General features: G+C 37.9%; 1 protein-coding gene across 1 annotated transcript in view; it reads left to right on the top strand.

Annotated features, from left to right (window-relative positions):
• Nucleotides 1-338: 338 nt before the first annotated feature.
• The window catches only part of WDR11 (WD repeat domain 11), a gene marked incomplete at both ends in the record, with an annotated part of 32566 nt that continues 11353 nt past the window's right edge, over nucleotides 339-21551 (top strand). The window contains 17 exons of the mRNA XM_079535946.1: nucleotides 339-424; nucleotides 933-1044; nucleotides 3493-3646; nucleotides 4075-4248; nucleotides 5594-5777; nucleotides 6592-6757; nucleotides 7624-7738; nucleotides 7988-8183; nucleotides 9936-10039; nucleotides 10943-11122; nucleotides 11685-11769; nucleotides 16845-16955; nucleotides 18118-18189; nucleotides 19318-19426; nucleotides 19976-20100; nucleotides 20429-20576; nucleotides 21035-21141. Of these exons, the coding sequence (XP_079392072.1) occupies nucleotides 339-424; nucleotides 933-1044; nucleotides 3493-3646; nucleotides 4075-4248; nucleotides 5594-5777; nucleotides 6592-6757; nucleotides 7624-7738; nucleotides 7988-8183; nucleotides 9936-10039; nucleotides 10943-11122; nucleotides 11685-11769; nucleotides 16845-16955; nucleotides 18118-18189; nucleotides 19318-19426; nucleotides 19976-20100; nucleotides 20429-20576; nucleotides 21035-21141 (2228 nt within the window). The remainder of the gene's footprint in view (nucleotides 425-932; nucleotides 1045-3492; nucleotides 3647-4074; nucleotides 4249-5593; nucleotides 5778-6591; nucleotides 6758-7623; nucleotides 7739-7987; nucleotides 8184-9935; nucleotides 10040-10942; nucleotides 11123-11684; nucleotides 11770-16844; nucleotides 16956-18117; nucleotides 18190-19317; nucleotides 19427-19975; nucleotides 20101-20428; nucleotides 20577-21034; nucleotides 21142-21551) is intronic.

Consider the following 21551-nt stretch of genomic DNA (forward strand, 5'->3'; position numbering starts at 1 on the left):
TCGAGGCCAGGCTGGATGTGGCTCTGGGCAGCCTGGTCTGCTGGTTGGTGACCCTGCACATAGCGGGGGGGCTGAAACGAAATGGTCATTGTGGTCCTTTTTACCCCAGGCCATTGTATGATTCTATGAACCCCGCCCTGGGCCCGACGGTCGGGATATGCTCTCCAAAAGGCGGGGCGGCCCGGAACTGCCGTTCTCGAGGCGCGGGGCGCGGCGGAGCCCGGCGGGGCGGACCGGCGGGCGGGGCGGTGCTGCGCTTCCTGCTCCGCGGCGGCGGCTCGGGCCGCGGTCGGTAGGTTGTCGGCAGCGGGGCTGGGATCGGTGCTGCCCGCTTCGCCATGCAGCCCTTCACAGTGAACATCAAGCTGTCGGCGCGGACGCTGACGGGCGCCCTCAGCGCGTCCAACCGGGGGGCGGCGGATTGGTGAGAGGGGCCGGGCCGGGGACGGGTGTGGGGCTACGGGGGAGGCGGTGCTTCATCCCTTCCCAGCCCCACGATGCAGAATGGTCACTGATGCAGTGCTGATCCCTCCTGGCGGTACAAAACACCCGCCTCTGTGTTGATGTTAGGGGAAACGGCTGTTTAAGAGGGTGGACAGCGATAGGACAAGGGGGAATGGTTTTAAACTGAGACAGGGCAGGTTTAGGTTGGATATTAGAGGGAATTTTTTCCTCACAGAGGGTGGTGAGGTACTGGCACAGGTTGCCCAAGGAGGCTGTGGATGCCCCATCCCTGGAGGCATTCAGTGCCAGGCTGGATATGGCTCTGGGCAGCCTGGGCTGCTGGTTGGTGACCTGCACATAGCAGGGGTTGAATCTAGATGAATCTAGTCCTTTTCAACCCAGCCCATTCTACAGTTCTATGATTCTGTGATGTGAAGTGCTGCTTGCTCTGTTTGTTGCCGGTTTGGTGATGAGATGTGCTTTCCTAGGGGCTGGCAGGGTCTGATTGCATACGGATGCCATTCCCTCGTGCTGGTGGTGGATGCCAATACTGCCCAGACCTTGCAGGTTCTGGAAAGGCACAAAGCAAATGTTGTCAAGGTGAGGTGCACGTGATTTGAGGTGTATCACTTGTCTCTGGTATACATATGGTGTACGTACCTATACAGACATGTATGTTTAATCACTTCAAATAACTGAAATTTTATTGCATATATGTTTACATAATCACGTATTCTAAGCAGTTGAAATTGTCATTGTCAAACCACACATACTCAAATTGGGACTGCGGCTGGCAGTAGACTTTTAGATTTATAAAATCATATTTGACTCTTAGTAGGGAGAGGTTGTTTCTCATTTTTTGCACATGAAAGATTAACCAGTTAACCAGAGCCTGTCGTACCTTTTGGCAGCTTGTTTGGGCAAGCATCCCCTTAGCCTCAGTTGTTTCTGGGCTAGCCTTGAATAAGACATCTATTGTAGTGTAGATAATTTTGGGCTCCTCACTGCAAGAAAGACATTGAGGCTGTGGAGTGTGTCCAGAGAATGGCATTGAAGCTGTGAAGGATCTGGAGGAGCAGCTTGGGGAACTGGAATGGTTTAGTCTGGAGAAAAGAGGAGACTCAGGGGAGAACTTATTGCTCTCTACATCTCCCTGCAGGGATGTTGTGATGAGGTGGGAGTTGGCCTCTGCTCCCAGCTAACAGCAACAGGGTGAGAGGGGATAGCCTCAAGTTATGCCAGAGGAGGTTCAGGTTGTTTAGTAGGAGCAATTTCTCCTACTCTCCTAGAGTGATGAGGCACTGGCATGGGCTGCCTAGGGAGGTTGGAGAGACCCCATCCCTCAACAACTGTGGAAATATGACACTGAGGGACACGGTTTGTTGGCATGGTTAATGGTTGGACCTTATGGTCTTTTTCCAACCTTAATGATTCTACGATTCTGATAGTGTAAAAAATACAGAAAATGCAAGCGGTATGGATATGGCAGCTTTAATGATGTCTGTGTTTTAACATTTCCACTGAGCTCAGATGAGTTATAGCAAAATATTTTTTGACTCAGGAAATGATAGCATTTTAGTGTACTTCAGTTACGTTCAGATTTGAGGAGTAACTGTTTCAATAGGAAACCAGATTAAGTAGTCCAATTAGTTTCTATGTAACTTACAAGATGCGTTTTTCACATCCACTCTTTGGTGACTTATTATCAGAAATAGGCTGTAAGAAATTGACTTATTTGTGAAGAAAAAGACTGAAGAGAAATTCTTTTCCACTTTAAGTAGAGATTATTTGAGAGCTGTGATCATTGGTAGATATCTTTATATGCGCATGAAATATTCTTCAAGTCCTGTTTCTATTTATTTTTTTAAGAGTTTATAACTGCTAATAGCTTATATAGACTGGAGGAGATATCTAAGAGATCTGCTATGTTTGTCTGACTGTTCAAATCTTTGTAGCAGAGGTTCACACCAGCAAACAGTTTACTTCCTCAAATCCCCATGCTTCAGTTTTGAAACATTTCAAAACACACCACTGTTCTTAAAAAAGAAAGAAGCAGTTGTTTCATAAACTTTGTGTAGTCTGTTTAGCTGCTGATCTTTTAAGTCTTCCTGTGTTACAGCTGCATCTGGAATAGGCAGCAATTGCATTGAAAAATATCCCACGTCGTTTGTCAGGGTGGTAATTCTGTGTTCTTGGGAGACTGATAAATTTGTACAGAGTAGTTTATACCTTTTTTATTTATTTTTTTTTCCAGCTTTGCAAAGAGTGCTTGAAGGAGTGCTTTTACAAATGAAAGTGTAATTACAGGAAAGATTTTTTGATCCATCGCAAAAAAAGTGGATTGAAATCTGCCTTGGTTTTTCTTTCTCCGTCTTAATGAACAGGGCTGATAAGGCATCCTGGTCCTCTGACAGGGGTAGCACAGGGCCCTGGGTGCAGTTATAATTCTAACTTTTGTTGCAATTAGTGATGCCCAGAGGCAACTGTATTACCTAATCACCTTTTCAATACCTGCAGAAAGAGTTGTGTTTGACCTAACCCTTTCTCCATCAGCTATGGGGACAAAATACAACAAGGTAGCTGTAAGATCAGTTTTGTAGTAGATGAATTCGTATTAGCATAGTATTAAGGTTTATTTACTCCTTTTGCATCTTTGTTCTCTGTCAGCAGCAAGTAGCAAAACAATTCTGGATTGAATATTTAGGGAAGGAGTCAGTGTTATCTCCTTGTGTTATCTCAGTGTTATCTATGCAGACTTGCAGACAGAATGTTTCATATGTCAAGATACCTAATTTACGTGTGTATTGCCATCTTCCTGCAAGCCAGTGTAGCTTGCAATCCCAAACCAGAAAGTGGTGTATGAAAATCAGTAGTGGTGGCATGCTCAATGGCACAGAGATAGCAGATGCAGTAATGGATGTTATCAAATATTGCTATGCTTTTTTGGTGAGTTAATTATTGTTTGTTCGTCAATCTGAAAAATATTAAGTTGGATTTCTCTGTTGTATGTGTTTTTCTCATTTGGCCACTTTTCATCTCTGTCTTCAGGTTAAATGGGCTAAAGAAAATTATCATCACAATATTGGCTCTCCATATTCTTTACGTTTAGCTTCTGCTGATGCTACTGGTAAAATAATTGTGTGGGATGTGGCAACAGGAACAGCCCGCTGTGAAATACAAGAACATGCAAAACCAATACAAGGTAATGCATTATGTTTGATTGAAAGTTGCTTTACAGAGTAGCATGGACAAGTCCATATCCTCCGCTCAGTTCAGCCAGTGAATTTCAATCTGAAACATCACTCTGTATTTATGTTGTACAGAACTATGCCAGTTGCGATGAAAAGAACCGTGCGCCATCTCAGATTGACAGTGGGGTGGTGTTAGTATTGGACCTGGAAACAGATGTTTTCTTCTCTATACTGTTAATAGTCTTAATGCACTTAACAAAAATAGAAGGGTATGACCGATAAAACCACAGAGAAGTATGCTTTCAGAAGACTTCTGTACATCTTGTTACTAACAAGTTGCCATTCACAGTGTATTACAGAAAAAGAATCGTTTTAAAACAGAACAGATTTTTTCTGAAAATTAATTTGGGTGTTTACTGGTCCTTCTTTCTTCTGACAGACATGCAGTGGTTGTGGAATCAGGATGCTTCTAGAGATTTACTGCTTGCAGTTCACCCACCTAACTATATTGTGCTGTGGAATGCAGACACGGGCACCAAACTTTGGAAGAAAAGTTATGCAGAAAATATTCTGTCTTTTTCTTTTGACCCGTTTGATCCATCCCACTTAGCACGTAAGTTTGTTTGTATAAAATAATAAGAAAAGACAGATGTAATTTTAGTTAATTGGAGCTAGCAAAAAACCAAAATGTCTGTATGATTGTGTCAAGAATTGTGGATACTTGTGTTATAAGATATAGTATATATCTTATATTTGAACTATATATATATAGTTCAAATTGGAGGGGAGCTGTAAGGGAGGGGAAAAAAGGCGTGCTCTAAGTAACATAGAAAGGAAGTTGGCAGGTGTGACCAGGAAAAATGTGAGATCAAAATGTCAAAGTAGATGGAGAAATTGAGATTAAAGTAATGGAATAGATGGGATTATGTTATTAATGCTAGGAAGAAGTCTCTAAACAATGACAGCGAGTCTTTGGCCTCTATGAGATTGTCTAAAATAAATCGTAATTGGGAGAGGGGAGGGCAAAAGTGCTCACGAACAGAAAATATAGAGATCTGAAAAGAATCCTTTGTGATTTCATAAAGAAGTTGGAATGCAACATGGAGAGGAAGCCAGGCATAGAGAACCCTGTTGAACTGATATAAAAGGCTGTAAAATAATAGGATGCTGAGAGAGGATTCAGTGAGATAAGAGCAGACCTCAACTAAACAGTGTCTTCAACAGAAGTTTTTGTTAGAGGAGGAATGTGAGTATCAGTTTCAGAAACAATTCAAATGATAAGGGGGATGTAGTGTGTGCTAATTCAGGTTTTAGTGGAAAGAAACTAAGATAAATAAGAGTCACTATTTTTAGCTTATCTTGATCACTCCTGATGTGTTAAGAGACAAACTGCAGTTTCTAGGATTTGTAGCTGTGATTTCCTTTTTTATATCTGTTGTACCATTCAGCATGGGAAAAGAGCTTTGCAGTATAAACATGTAGTAAAACCTTAGCTACATCTTTACAGTTTAGCTGAATCTTTATCTCGCCACACAAATAGCATGTGTTAATGGTTCTTTGAGCAATGAGAAGATCAAATGGTTATGCAGCCATTTTGGGCAACTTTACTTTCTGTTGGCACTGTGAAACTTAACAAACAATAGCTGATGACAGAATAACTGTACTGAACAAATATGGAGTGACAAACAAGAAATTTCTACCATTAATCCACGCAGTGTTGTGTTTTTTTAATACTGACTTAATTCTGAAATTAATTGCTTTTTATGCATTTTCATTCATGGTAGTGGGCTATCTTTTGCTCTTTGAGTAGAAGGTGCGTGTTGTCTAGAATTATGAGTGTTCTGTGTTAATGCATTAATTAGGCTATTATCATTTATCTCCACCAAAACTTTATTGAAGTAAAATGCCAAAACAAAATTGCAGATTGCATTTTGTAATAATTGTTTTTCCCCATACAGTGCTTACCAGTGAAGGGATAGTGTTCATCTCTGACTTCTCTCCTTCCAAAGCTCCTGCCAGCTCAGGGAAGAAGGTTTACATCTCCAGTCCCCATTCCAGTCCTTCTCATAGGCTGGCTGCTACTACAGGGGCCAAGAAGGCCCTTGATAAAGTAAAAATCTTAATCAGTAATGAAAAACCAAGGTAGGTTTCTTTATGGATACATTTTTTTTAATGCCTGTGTGTTCAGTAAGTAGTATTAGATTACTGTTAGACTGAATATAATTTAATTAACTAAATCTAATCAAATATGAGAAAAATGCGTGTATTGTGGGGTATGTAGGCCAGTCGTAATTTCTATTGTTTGTCTTCATGGCATTGAAAGTAAGATGCATCTGTGAGGAAGGTCCTTGGCTTCTTTTAATTCATGCTTATTCAGCTTTGTTTTTTTAATTGAGATTCAGTTGATGCCCTCTTTCAAAAAATGGTCCCTCGTTTTAGTAACATCTTTCTTTTTAATATAATATTTTTATATAATATCTGCACTGTGTGATTTGTTTTTTTTAGTCACATCTATTTATAATATAGACAAATATCCTTTTATTTGCAAAAATCACTTATTGCCATATAAAGCAAATACAGCCTTTAAAGAAAGCTGGATGTTGTTCTCCCTTGACATCCCTGAGCTCTGAATGAAAGTTCTGACTGTCATTGATTTTATATCAGATAAGGAGAAGAGGAGTGGGAAAGTGACTGCAAACACAAGGTGGCTTATAGTCCTGGAGACAGAAGCTGATAGTGGGGATTTAGTGTACGGCAGATGTGATCAAAACAAACAAAAAACCCTTAAAAAGGGCATTAAATCAGTTAAGAACATGTCCAAACTGAACACAGTGTAAGAATAATTTTCTTCAGCATGACTTGCATACATGCAATTCATTGAATTTTATACACCTAACTTGAAGAAAGTTGCTTTCATTTTCTGGGCCATTTAAAGTTTATTTTTCATGTTTTGCAGTGCTGAATCTGTGACACTCAATGACTGCCTTCAGTTATCCTACTTGCCTTCCAAAAGGAACTACATGTTGTTACTCTATCCCAGAGAAATTCTGATTCTTGACTTGGAAGTGAATCAGACAGTGGGTGTGATTGCAATTGAAAGAACAGGTGTGCCTTTCCTACAGGTAACGAAAATTGGATTGGTTTGTAATGGATCATTGAAATGAATTATAAGTTCACGACCTACTGATTGTTGCATTTTGATTAATGCTAGGGGATGAAAAGAAATATATTCATCAGGAGAAGTATCCTCTGTACCAACCGCTGTTTAACTTAGTGTTCTGGTGTCTGTAGCAAACCTGCTTCCTTTTGTTGCTGCAGAAGCTGCCAGCATGGAAACAATGCTGTGAAGAATAGGCATTTCATTCCCTTCTGGTTAAGCTGCTCATACAGAATTTAATACTAGTTCCTTGGGTGTTTGCCTTTGCTTGCCTTTGCTTAACTGGATGTCTGCATCTAGTCTGAGATCTTATCGAAGCATCTTTATTCTCATGAACATCTTCAGTGATTTTCATGATCATCTTTAATCATGAACACCTCTGTTACCAAAACATAATGTTTTAAAACAAAGTGATAACTAGAGACTGCATATGAGTTTAAAGAAGGAATGCAGCAGACAATTCAAACAGCTCACTGAAGTTCTCAAAGCCATCTGTTGGTACATGAATATGCCATATGTAGTTTTACTATTTGATTTAAAAATTTCTCTTTAGTAATAATGGTTTTAATAAATCAAACTTAAAATCTTATCAGTCTTAAACACTGTTGTGCTCTTGCCTGATTATTTTTTTTTCCTCTAACCTTTTCCTAGCACAGATTGTTGACTTTTCCTTCATTACAAGTAGCGTAGCTACAGAAATTCATTGAAATGATGATTTAATGGTAATTTTTTGGTGACTTACATATTGATTCTGAGTTTTAGGTTTAGTTAAAGAGTTTTTTGCGAAGGTAAAATTTTCTTAACCTTATATAATATGTTTTCTTTATGTAGGTAATTCCTTGTTTTCAGCGTGATGGCTTATTTTGCCTACATGAAAATGGTTGTATAACTTTGAGAGTTCGCAGATCTAACTGCTCTGCAACTGGAATTCCAAATGAAGAGCCAGGTAAGTTATGTGTCAAAAATGGCATGAAATCAACTTCAAGGCATTTTATTCAGTACTTTAGCATCAGTGTCAGCCATCATGGCTTGTGCAGAGTGGTGAATTACAACTTTCCTAGTGTTTTTTGTCTTCAGTAAATTCAGGCTGTGTTCTACCAAATTTATTTATTTTATTTATTTTTAATTTTTTTACTTTGTGGATGTTTATATGTTTTCTGATCTAATTGCTTGTTGTGGCATGTTGATGTTACAGATCCAGACCCAGTTCAGGAGCTGGTTTATGATTTAAGAAGTCAATGTGATGCAATTAGGGTAACAAAAACAGTTCGGCCATTCAGTATGGTGTGCTGCCCAGTGAATGAGAATTCTGCAGCTCTCATTGTCAGTGATGGCAGGGTAATGATCTGGGAGTTAAAATCCAGTATTGCCAGCAAAAATCTGCGTAACAGGTAATGACTTCGTTTTTCTGATCGAAGTTTCCATCTGATATATTTACAAGTGATATTTAATTATATTCTGAAAGTAATGGTGGTGTGCTTCTGTGTGTGACGTGCTATACATGTGTATGAATGCAAGGATGAGGGAGACATTTGGAATGAGGAAACAAAAGATAGGAATGAATATTCACATTATTTCAGGGGAACTTTTTCTTGTAATCTGGCTTTCTGCAAACTGTATCATTTTCTTCAGGATTGGAGCCCTTAGTTTCAATCATTTGCAATTTGTCAGTTTGACACAAAGCAGTGTGAATGCACAGTAGGTGGCTTGAGTATGCCTGTGTGAACTATTAATGATTTTACATATGAAGCCTTTACAATTTCAGGTTTTAAGCAGCCTCTCATACATATCAGGGTTATTCTGTTGCACTAAACCTTTAATATATTATCAGATAAAATAGATAACTTGTTGTTATTTAATCACAGAATCACAGAATCACCCGGGTTGGAAGGGACCTCAAGGATCATGTAGTTCCAACCCCCCTGCCTAGCAGGGCCACCAAACATCCACATTTAGATCAGGTTGCCCAGGACCCCGTCCAACCTGGCCTTGAACACGTCCAAGGACGGGGCATCCACAACCTCCCTGGGCAGCCCGTTCCAGGGCCTAACCACTCTCCTTATAAAGAACTTCCCCCTAACATCCAACCTAAATCTTCCCTCCTTCAACTTGGATCCATTTCCCCTAGTCCTGCTATTGTCAGCCCTTTTGAAGAGTTTACTCCCCTCCTGGGTGTAGGTTCCCTTCAGGTATTGATAGGCTGCAATGAGGTCACCCCGCAGCCTTCTCTTCTCCAGGCTGAACAAGCCCAACTCCCTCAGCCTGTCCTCATAGGGGAGGTGCTCCAGCCCCCTGATCATCTTAGTCACCCTCCTCTGGACCCTTTCCAAAATCTTTTGAATCACCCTATTTAAAAAAATATTTAATATACTTTTAAATGTCAGAAATACTTTTCTTAACATATTTAACATTTTCTTTTGTTGCACATCAGTGTTGCAACATTTTTATCTTCTCATTCCCAAAAATATTATTAGATGGATTCACTGTGGTGTATAACTAGTATAGCTGTATAGGATCTATGCGTTGCTGGGATGTATTTGTTGGATTCCTAGGCTCATTTCTAAAGCATTGATTTTTGTTGTGGCTGTATAATCCAACAGAATGTTATGTTACAAGCAGCTTTGAGCCTGGAGGAATCTGGCTCAGTGATTGCAATGAACAGTAGTGCATATTTCTAGTTGGTGCAGGGTCTTTAATGGCTACTTAAGGAGTATTCCTCCATTAGCTCATGGTTTTGTTGCAGCTTTGAGTATACAAAGGCAGTTGTGTTTCTTTTGTTTACATGAAAGGCATTGCTTCAGCTACAGGTTTTTTTATCTGGAATTGATGTAAGAAGGTTTGGGAATCTGTTTTTTAATATCAAACGTGCTTAGCAATGTTTCTTAGCTGTATTTCTTAGCATAACTCTAATACATTGAAAAGCCTCCACTGAGTGATGAGGTGCACTTCAGAGCAAAGGATACATGAATTTGAGATGTGTGTATTTCTGTTTGCATCATCTGCTGGTAAGAGTTGGGTATAGTCTTGTCAACATACTCTGCAAGCAGTAAGTGAGAGAGCAGCCTGTGGAGAAAGCAAAACTAAGAACCTGAGTCAATAAGTGGTCAGTTTGCATCAGGAGTTTGTTTTCATTTCTTTTGCAGCAGTTCAAGTGCATCACCTTTGTATTCCCCAGTCTCATTCTGTGGAATTCCTGTAGGAGCATTCCAAAATAAACTTCCTGACCTGTCATTAGACAACATGATAGGTAAGAGTATTTTCTACTAATATTACTGAGTTCTAGGATTTTTGAATCATTGTACATTTTGGTTTAAGATTGCATATGTTAGAATTATTTTGTGTGTAAATTAAGTACTAATTCTAAAAGAAAAGAAATATAATACCCATCTGTTAGAAAATATTAATAATTTTTAGGTTATTCTGTTGAAGACCAACATTCAAAGTTCATTTACTCTAAGAAAAGAATGGAATTTAAAATGGAATTTACCCCAAACCCCTTTTGTTTTTAGATGTAATCTTAACTGTATGAAGACAGTGTTGTTTGATAAAATCCATCTTTGTGAAATCTAGATGGCAACATCAGTACTGAGAAGTGTTCCACAAAGAACTTCCAAAAAATGGTTACCTTTGTGTTTTTAAAACTGATTTATTAGTGGAAAAGTGACTGGTGCTCCTCAAGGTGCAGATTTGGATTTGCTTTTGGAAAGAGGATATTTAGAGCATGATTTTTCTCTGATCTGAATTTTCTTTAGTTGTTGGTCTCATAGCTGTTGTTAATTTGTACTTGATGACACTTGGACTTGCATAGTTGATTGCAGCAGATGGGTTTTTGTACCCATCTTCAGAGGGCCCAGCTGTTCTTGGGCCCATCTTCCTTCATGTCCTGTTTGTTTTTTTTTTTCTTTTTTATTTTTTTTTTTTTTTTTTTCCAGTGTTAGGGAAGAAAGTTAGGATTGTAGTATTGGTGAAATGAGCTGAGGTACATTGCTCCAAAAAGTTTTATCATACCAAGTTCAACAAGAAGAAATGCCTCTTCAGAGAAGTTTTGGTAGTTTGTAAAATTACTTGTAGTTTTTCTTTTATAAACTCCTGTGATACTTTCTGTAATCCCAGATTAAAATTGAATACTGACAAGATCTTTAATTTTTAGCAGGGCAGGGTACAGTTGCTGGAGAAGAGCAATTGAAAAGTTCTTTTCTGCAAGAAGTCCATCTCAAATTCCTGCTGACTGGACTTCTTTCAGGCCTTCCTTTGCCTCCATTTGCTATCCGCATGTGCCCACCTCTTACAACAAAAAACATTAAGCAGTATGAGCCACTCCTTGCTGTTGGTAAGTATCTTGACTGGTTTATTGATTACTCTGCAAATTATGCATTCTGGATTAAATACAAATACAGTCATGTGTTACCAGAAGGTCATTATTTCAGGGGTGAGAAAGTGGACTTATTTTAGTGATTTGGTAAAATCTGTGCAGGGATTGTCCCCTAGGATTATTGGTGATTAAGATTTAATACTCTTCCTTAAGACATTTACTCATCTTTGAGTCATCAAAACAAACAAACAAAAAAACCTTCCTGTTTTCCTGCATCTGGATGCCTTATGATAATACAAGAAGAATCAACAGGCTTTCCGTAGGCTCTACAGATAGGTTCAGGAAAATGAAGCTCATTCATTTATTCAAACTGATTTTGCTGGCTGCAGGATCTTGGAAGGTATGAAATCTGAGGTTTGAGAGCTAGAAATCAAAATACCTTTTCTAAAATTGGTACTGTGGTTAAAGTGGCAGAAAGGAGAAATAGCTCTACATCCTGCATTTTCACTAAAATATGGAATAGAAAAATAAAACAAGTCTGAATATTCTATGATTTATTTTATTAAATCATTTTTTATAGGTACAAGTAATGGCTCTGTCCTGGTGTTTCACCTTACAAGTGGACTATTACACAAAGAGTTGAGCATCCATTCCTGCGAAGTCAAGTAAGAGTTTAATTCCTAGCATAATCCTTCAGGGAGCCAAAAATTAAAACATCTAATGCATTCAAAGCAAAGTGTGGTGTCTTATTTCATTAATGACACCCAAGTAATTGCCTGTTGAGCAGTCTGACTGGATGGTATCTTCATGTAAGCAGTAACAGTGTTGAGATTAGAGTGAAAAATCCATTGAACTATAAATATTTGAATTTTTTCTGTTCCTTCTGATCTAGTGTGTGTGTGTCAGCTACTTTCCATTTCTTTAGCACATTCTGGTACAAAGAAATCTTTTTAGCACAAGAAACTATTTCAGTGTCTTATTTATAGTCCTGACTAGCACACCGTGTACTTTGAAATAATTCTGTTTTGTACATCAGAATTTATTTCCTTTGCTCACTTGTGAAATTGCTGTTAACATAGTTCTAGACCTAACTGAAGTCCAAACAATTTTATCATTAAAAATCACACAAAGACTTTGAAGACTACATACAGGACTCAGGATTTAGCTATCCTAAGGAACAGAGTCAGTTTGAAACCTGTTGCACGTGGTGTTTGTGTGTACACAATGGAATAACTATTCATGTAACTAATGGCAAAAATATTCAAGATGGTGCTGACCAGGTATGTATTTTCAGACAGGATTAACCATGGGAAATAAAATATTTTAGAAGCAATATTAATTAAGTTTATGTCATTGTGGCTTGAAGCCTTCTTGAGACTAAGGTCTTCATTTTACTGTTCAGTCTACAAAAAGAGAAGAGGAACAGAGCTGTCTGAGAATTCATCTGAGAGAGCTCATTATGTAAAACTGCTTTGAATCCACCACAAAAATCACATAAGCAAATTTGCATTTGTGGTGTGATTAGCAGACACTTCAAAAATAGAATTCCTCTTTCTGTTTTAATCCATTTGAGTTGGGTTTTTTTTGTTTGTATAATGCCATGAAGAATACTTAGAATATAAATCTAATTTTATATTCTGTTATGCAGCCTGGAGAGATGCTGATTTTTTTTTCACAATAGTTTCTAGAATTCAAAATTAAAACCACTACTAATGCTTCACAGATTAATAAAAAATAAGAATAAAAATTGGAGAGGCAGCTTTGAGAACATATTTCTTTTTCTTCCAGTTCATGTCAGTGTCAGGAGTGACTGGGAGTGCTGTTAGGAGGTGCTTTTCATGTTGCAAAATTTCTGCAGTGTTTAACAAGTGTTCAGAATGCATTGCCTTCCTTAGCAGTTGTCCTCACCCTGGTGGTATTTTTAGAACACAAAGTGATTGTGAATTTTGTTCAAAGCTCAGTCATTAAATCCTTTAAATATTTATTTCAGTTTCTCAATCCAGCCCTTAATGGCAAGAGTGACTTTCTACATAATCTTCAGAAGTTCCCGGGAGCGCTTTAAGCCATATAGAAAAAAGCACTGTGGTTATGTTAAATTAATATTCCTGGAGCATAACAGTTTTTCTTTCAGTGGGAATTCTTACTTTACTTCTGAAATGCAGATAATTTGCATAATGCCTCTGTGTCAGTTTTAACTGAAAACACACCTTCAGGGAGCACCATTTTAGTGTGTAGTTAATAATGCCCTGTAATTATAACTCAGTGCCTTGTAGTGTACAAAGAAAATGTAATGGAACTAAGGGTCTTTATATTGGCAGCCATCCTTTACGTGTCAGTTCTGCTAAAATAATAGCCAGTAGGTTTTCTAGATACTAGCAATTTTTGCACCTTTTGGAGATTAGTGCTCTTTTCTTCCAAGCTGGATTATTTGGTCACACCTGGGTTATTTTTTTTGAATGTATTTATTTCTGTTCATGGCTGTTCCTTTACCATTTCACTGGGACTGTGTGGATTATTAGTTTTCCTTTGAGTTTAATTTGCTTTCTATTAGGAGTACAAGGCAGGAGGAAGCAGTAATGCTTCAGAGTCCACAGAGATGAAAACTCAATCAGGCTAAGCTCGGAGCATTAGTGGGTAAAAAACAGCAGAGATCATAGCATGTGTGGAAAAAGAAGCTGTGAGCAGGAGGTCAGTCTTCCATTAAGACACTGAGAAATGTAATATTTTTTACTGATAAATGGAATGTGAAGACAAATGCAATAACTAAATCTTACAACTGTTTTTTTTTTTTCCCTAAGTTGAGCAATCTAAATTATTCTTGTACATTATTGAGGTAGAATCACAGAATCATTTGAATTGGAAGTGACCCTTCAAGGCAGTCTGGTCTAACTCTGCAGCAATGGAAGGGAACTCCTACAGCTCCATGAGGTGCTCAGAGCCCTGTCCAGCCTGACCTTGTGTGACTTCAGGGATGGGGCATCTCTGCACAACCTGTTCCAGTGCCTCACCACCCTTACTGTAAAAAAACTTTTTCTTTATATCCAGACTAAGGTTAGGTAGGTGAAGATAGTACATTTTCAGTGCAGAGGAAAATATATTCAATGTGTACATAAAAATGCCCCACTGGCTATAAATAGGATGGCCTGCAGGCAGAACTCAAGGGTTGCTGAGTTACATTCAAGTTTTGACAGTTGAGTTTACACTCATTCTCTTTTGGGAGACTGTTCTGCAAACATTCATCACCTTCTAGAAAAAAAAAATCCTGCCCAGGGTAAGATAAATAAAATGTTTTCCACTTCTGCCATACAGGTGTTGGCGTGCTAGACTTCTTTCTGTGTGTTTTGTATTGTCTGATGAGTGTTAAGTGGCATAGCAATGAAATCTGCCAATCCAGAGCTGAATTCCAAAGTCATCATTATGTGAGGTTGTGAAAAGCAAAGAGTATAAATGGGTTCAAGTGGACTGTAAAAAGTTTGTACATCTCCTGGTTTTGTTTCCATTCTTACCTCTTTCTTTCTTTTTTATAGTTAATTGAACTAACAGCTGCCTTGTTGTAAGATCACAGCAATTCTTTCGCAGCTAGAAATGTCATTTGTTTCATTATCCATTTTAGTCTACTCTGTAATTTGTCTGCAATGAAACCATTCATCAGAACAACTGAGTTTTACACCCAAAGTAACTGAAATAAGTTGCATGTCTAGAATCTCTGAATTTTACATTTTGAAAGAGTAGATGCTATTTGAGAAACAGATTGCAGCTGAACGTAACCTGTAGTTCTAGGAAATAAAGTGGTCTCTTATGGAGAAATCCTGCAAATGGAATTACTGCAATAGGGAAGGCATCAGTTGTTTCCTTCATTAAAAGGTAAACCACTGTCTTCCTTAATTTGGTGAATAAGTAGTTCCTTCAAATTTCTCAATTTACGTGTAGGACAGTAACAGAAATTTGTATTGTTTCAGGTGCAAGCTGTTAGCTAGGCTGAGGTTTGTGTTTGATGATGGGTGCCCTCGGATTCTGTTATCTTTATTGGCACTGACACATGGCCAGCTGGCAGCAAACAAAAGGACTTGTGGTGTTATATCTGTGCAGATGAGTGAGGGGAAGAATATGCCTCAGGTCTTTGAGAGAGAATGATGAATAACTGTTGTCAATAACAATGCATTATGAGCATTCTGTGCTTTTTCCAAAAAAGCACAGTGGAATAAAAGATAACAGATTGCCAAGGTGTCAGAATTAATTTTTCTTCCACTGCAGAATATCCCCTGTATTCAGGACTGTTTGGAGGCTTGAAATGAGAGACATTGCAATCATAGACTTCTGTTCAGTCTTTCTTGTAGTGTTTTGCTTAATAATTCTGTATTTCTAATGATGATTGAAGTTTCTGGTTAAACTTTTGTTAGTCTTGGTGGGAAAAAGGTTGGATTCTGAATTTTTAAGCTTTTCTTGAGGACTTGGAAGTAATGCTTCCTTTTTTCTTTTTTTTTTGTTGTTGTTGTAGTAGTAGTTTGAATTAGGAAGAAAAGAAAGATAAATATGGCTATAGTTTATGTATAAAATGTTGTGGGAATGATTTTTTGCTTTTCCTGCTCTAAATTGTGTTTAGGAAACTTCTACTCAATGCAATGTAAATTGGATTTATTGATAATAAATTATAAATATGTGTTACATATTTCACACGTATTCCCTACAACAGACCTGGATGTTAGAAATGATGTAATGGAAGAGTCAGCTCTCCTGGAGATAGTTTTTAAGTAATCAGTGTTTGTAGGATTTGAGGAAAACTTAAACCCTTTAATCCCTGTTAAAATTAATTTAGGGACAGGTATTTTAGAACAGACTCAGTTTTCTTTCAGATTAGCACTTGATTTAATTCACAGATAGAGCACTCAGATATTCCTACTAGCAGTGTGTGTAGACAGTGGGGAAGGATTGGACGGGACCCAAAGGTGCTTATATTCTTACACACATTGTAACTTCACAACTTGAAGGCATTTTGGTTTGTGGCTGCCTTTGCATGATCTAAAGGAGCAGAAAAAATAATACAGACTGTTAGTTTGTTTCTGATAGCTTGTGAAATATGTTCAGGGCCTCCCTTGTTTTATCACTTCTGTTTCTCCATTCTCTAGACAGCAAGATACCTGTCTTCTCACCCTGCTGTCCGTGAATATTTTCTCCCTTCTTCTGTGCTTAAAAATCTGAGTTACTTAATGGGCAACCTGTTACAGTGGGAAGAACCAGTGAGGTTGTGGATGCCCCATCCCTGGAGGCATTTGAGGCCAGGCTGGATGTGGCTCTGGGCAGCCTGGTCTGCTGGTTGGCAACCCTGCACATAGCAGGGGGTTGGAACTAGATGGTCATTGTGGTCTTTTCAACCCAGGCCACTCTATGAGTCTGTGATTTGGTAATCTACTCCAGTGCTGAGTACATGAGGGATTTTTCCATAAAAATTATCTGTGCTCCTGACTGAAATTTTTGTTTAACCCAACAAGAACCTTATTACCAACATTGTCCTAAAGAAAGGCATTGGTTTTAACTTAAACTAGTAATCTTTATTTGTGTATTTATATCATAGTTGTAAATGCTTGACTTCTTTCTATGCTCAAATACAGTATTTCCATAAAATGTAGAAAATTACCTCTGTGGTATTTTCAAACTTGAAGAATATGAGAATAAATAGTGTCTTTTCTATCCATTTGAGTATCGCAGTTAATATGCTCTGTATTGTTTCTTTTGGTCATAGGGGAATAGAATGGATCAGCTTGTCTGGTTTTATTTCCTTTGCCACATCAACACCTAACAACTTAGGGCTGGTAAGAAACGAGCTGCAGCTAGTGGACCTGCCAACAGGTTGGTGTTTCCTGAGACATCTGTAGAAGAGGCTGTCAGATTTGCTGAGGAGTCACAAATAAAAATTGTTAATACTTTATTTTGTCATGACAACAGAAGGGAAAAAAAAATAAAGAGGACTGTAATTGATTCTGTTCTTCCTTGTGAAAGCCACGTGGTGTGTTCCAACTGCTCTACAGCCAGATTCGAAACAATACATTTGTAGAGATTCCTGTGGCTCAGACATGCATGTGTGTCAGCAGTATCTTAGGAGCATTCAGACAACATTTCTATTAGTGGCATAGCGTGTTGACAAAAGGCACGTATTTCCAAATGTGTTTTTTTAGAGCCTGAACCCATTGTTACAGGTTGTTCTTCTGAGTTTAGTAGTCTGTTGTTTTTTGTCTTCGTATTTCTGCATGGTATAACGCTGGAGTTTACAGATAAAATACATAAATGTGTATGAATGTAAAATTGGTATTGTAGTAATTATATATGTATAACCCTAACCCTATATATCTAGTAATTAAATAATAAAATAGGATTATTCTATAAAGGATTGGAAGGGTTAAAAATAAGTATCTTTTTAAAAGATATAATTGCTAGCAAACCTGACGTTGTGTTTTTCAAACCATTTGAAGAATACCAAGAACATTTGTGATTATTATTTGCAGAATACCAGGAGGTAAAATCTGAAATGTTAGAGAGCACTTTAATAATAATTTTAAATTATTTTTGAGTGGGAAACCCTAGAGCCATTTAATTTCTAATTGAAGAGCCTGAATCTTGCAGTGCATGGCTAATTCTCAATTGCTTTATGTAGCATAAAGTAATTTTTTTTTAAACTTATGTAAAAGACTCAATTTTTGCATTTCCATAGCTGCTAAAAGAAGCTGTCCTTCTAACTGGCAATATTGTGTATTTTTTTCTCAATAATGTTTTTTGTTTGTTTAAATCAAAACAGAAGAGGTGCATCAGTTTCAGTTGTTGTGCTCCAGAAGCAAGTCAGGGATTGTGATACACAGTAGTGTTTACATTCAGATTTTGAGATACAGTATAACAATGACTGGAGTGCTGTCAGTTATGCAGGTCACTTGGGGATGTTCTAGATAAGTGTGGTTAAGTGTTTTTCCTTCCAATCCACCATGGAAATTTTTATGTTCGTATCATGATTGTGTTCCAGGCAGGAGCATTCCATTTCGTGGGGAGAGAGGCAATGATGAGCCAGCTATTGAAATGATAAAGGTGTCTCATTTGAAGTAAGTAATTATGACCTTTTTGAAGTTAATGAATTTTACTGTATTGTGTGAAGGTCCTCATTGCTCAATAGAAATAACAAGAATATCAGGAAAAAAAGAAAACCCACCAGTCCAGAAAGGATAAGTGAATATGTAACAGCATTAATGAAAGCATAATGTAAAGTATTAGAGCAAAAGTTGGAAATGTTTTTTGTGGTAGACATTCTCACACGCTTTGGAATCCAATCACAAAAGATTGCTTTGCTTTCCTGTGTAAATGGAATTAAAATAGTGTTGAATTTAAGAGTTTTTTCTTTAAAATCGAGGGAAAAAAAGTAATCTTCTCTGGCTTGCATAGTAATATTTTGGAAAGTGTTTATGTGGTCAAGTGTTCAGCCATATAATGGTCTTGCTGATATATTAATACTTAAGAACAGCACTGGCTTAAATGAAGAGACTACAAAAAGTTGAGTGAGAACAAGAAAGTGTAGTTTGTTTGAATAGAGCTTAATGAAGTTGAGAGGAGTACATAAAGCTATGGAACCTGTCTGTATTTTCATGCAACATGTGAAAAGTGGAAGATTGAAGGTGTTTTCCTAAATTAGCTGCACAGATGAAAGATCTGAAGACATGACTGACAAGTGGTTTAGTGTAAGAGGATTTTATGGTCATTTATCACTGGATTAGGAAGGTGCCATGTGTCTGGAGCAGAAAATAAATCTATCCAGACTGCAGACTTGTAGCATCTTTCTTACAGATTGTGCAGTCATTGACTTGGGATGAATGTGGCTAAATTAGAGGGGCTGCTGCTTTCTCTGGATTCATTCCTTTGTCTCCTGTACGGTAACTGAACAGTGCCACCAACCTGACAGAAATGTCTGATTATTTTAGCCTTGAAGGAGACCTTCATTTCAAACTGAGTCTTAAGCACCTGAGTAACGCAAGGAAATCACAAGCTTTGGATTGGGATTTGAGCCACATGAATTCACTCATCTCTGTCTTAGTTTTTGAGTTTTAGTTGTGGGGTGGTTTTTTTTTCTTTTCAAATCAGCACTTTCTGGAATATGGATGTAGAAAATGTATGAAGTAAAATGCTAAATTTAAAGTGGAAAGATTTCTTTTGATATAGTAAATTGTTGTGTGTTTCAGGCAGTATCTAGCTGTGGTATTTAAAGACAAGCCACTGGAAATATGGGATGTCAGAACTTGCACTCTGCTCAGAGAAATGTCTAAAAACTTTCCTGCAGTGACTGCTCTGGTAAGGAATAGAATCTTCCTTGCTATTTGTTAAATGTAATTTGTTGAGAAAGTATGAAAACCTATGAACATTTCTGCATCAGAATATTATTTTATCTATAGTAGATATGTAAGTGCTTTCTCTTTTTTTTTTTTTTTTTTTCCCCCCCATCTGTTACCAAATAGAGGAAGGAGAAAGGAGATACTGCTAAATACTTGTCTGTCTTTTGGATGATGAAGGAATGTGTCAGAGAAGGCAATCTTCATTGAAACCATTATAATTAGCAGACAGGTTCCTCTGTGAGTTCTGGAAGCAAACATTAAAAAAGCTTTTTTACAGTAGGGATAGTGAAGCACTGGAACAGGCTGCCCAGGGAGGTGGTGGATGGCCCATCCCTGGAGATGTCCAAGGTTGGGCTGGATGGGGTTGTGAGCAGCCTGATCTAGTTGGAGATGTTGCATTTATTGCAGTGGAGTTGGACCTAGTGATCCTTGAAGGTCCCTTCCAACTCAAACAATTCTGTAATTCTATGATTAATATTTTTCATTTTTCTTCAACAAATTTTTGCAGGAGTGGTCACCTTCTCATAACCTGAAAAGCCTGAGAAAGAAGCAGCTTGCAGCCCGCGAGGCCATGGCCCGGCAGACAGTTGCATCAGATACTGAAGTGAGCAGCGTCGAATCTTCTGTTATCAGGTATTTCTGACTCAGATTTAGTGCTGTGATTTATCAGTTGTTCATTTCCCCATATGCTGTTGTTCTAAAAAACAGCGTATTTTCAAGCTGATTGTTGAGTACATACCAGGCAAAACAACTTTCTGTGCCACTCTTGAACTTTCAGGCATTGATCTCTGATTTACTGCAGAACGAGGAAAACTGTACCAAATGGAACTAGTGTCTGTTGCAGACCATTAAAGTTGTTCTTTTGACCCCCAGACTTTTTCAGGAGTGTATAAATGAGTTAAGTGTTGCAATTCTGCTTTCAAGAAACAAACACTTCTGCCTCATTGTGTTCTTTTTCAAGCTTGTTACAGGAAGCCGAAAGCAAATCTGAGCTGAGCCAGAACATTTCTGCCAGGGAGCACTTTGTATTTACAGATGCTGATGGGCAGGTCTATCATCTCACAGTAGAAGGAAACTCAGTGAAAGATAGTGCAAGAATTCCTCCTGATGTAAGTTTCAATCTCTTGTGTAACGTTTAGATATGATCCCAAAACTGTGGAAAAGTTTATGAATATGTTACAGATCCATTACTTCTGATCTACATAAAATGAAGGTGAGAGCTATCAAGTTGGAGAAACTTCATTTCCTTTTATTCCTTCTTTTAATTCCCACAGATAAGAATTGTTTCATTTCTGTTCTTTGTCTTAGCTAGTATTGTGTTTAATAATTGAGGAATGTCACATTGGCATTTCGTTGTGACAAGAGATAGAGAGCTGATTTCTGTTGCTTTAAATCCAAAATTTCCCATGGGGATCACTGACATTGAATAGAATTCTTTCCAATTTTTAACTGAGAAGCATTTGTAATTTCATACGATTTTTTAAAATTAAATATTAAAGTTTCCATGTTTATTCCTATTTGGCTCTACTTACCATAAGATTTTGTCCTGCTTCTGAAATATTTCCAGGGAAGTATGGGTAGCATTTCATGTATTGCCTGGAAAGGGGATACCCTGGTTCTTGGAGATGTTGATGGAAACTTAAACTTCTGGGATTTGAAAGCCAGAGTATCCAGGTATGAATGCAAATGGTGTCTGGTAAGCTTGTGATAATGAGTGTTAGAATGGAATGGTTTTAGTCCCTCATGTTTGATCTTCGCTGCAGGAGGTGTTTGAGGGGAAAAACAGAAGTATTTTGAAATACAATTTCAGAAAATGCAGCACAATTCTCTACATCTTATTTTTTGTGTTTTCAGGTGAATTAACATTTTATCAAATATTTCAGTTTAGCTAGATATCATTCTTATGTTAAATCTGCAATGGCTTCTCAAAATTTTAAGTAATTTTAAATGCCTGAAACAAACAACTACCTTTTTACTTTCACAATATCTTGGATAGCCAGATGTACCTATTCTGTTGATATGGATTGTTGTTCTTCTCAGTTCTTTCTCTGTACCATATCATGATGTGTGGTATTCACAGAAGG

This window comes from Tetrao urogallus (assembly GCF_951394365.1).
Source record: "Tetrao urogallus genome assembly, chromosome: 5".
NCBI lineage: Eukaryota > Metazoa > Chordata > Aves > Galliformes > Phasianidae > Tetrao > Tetrao urogallus.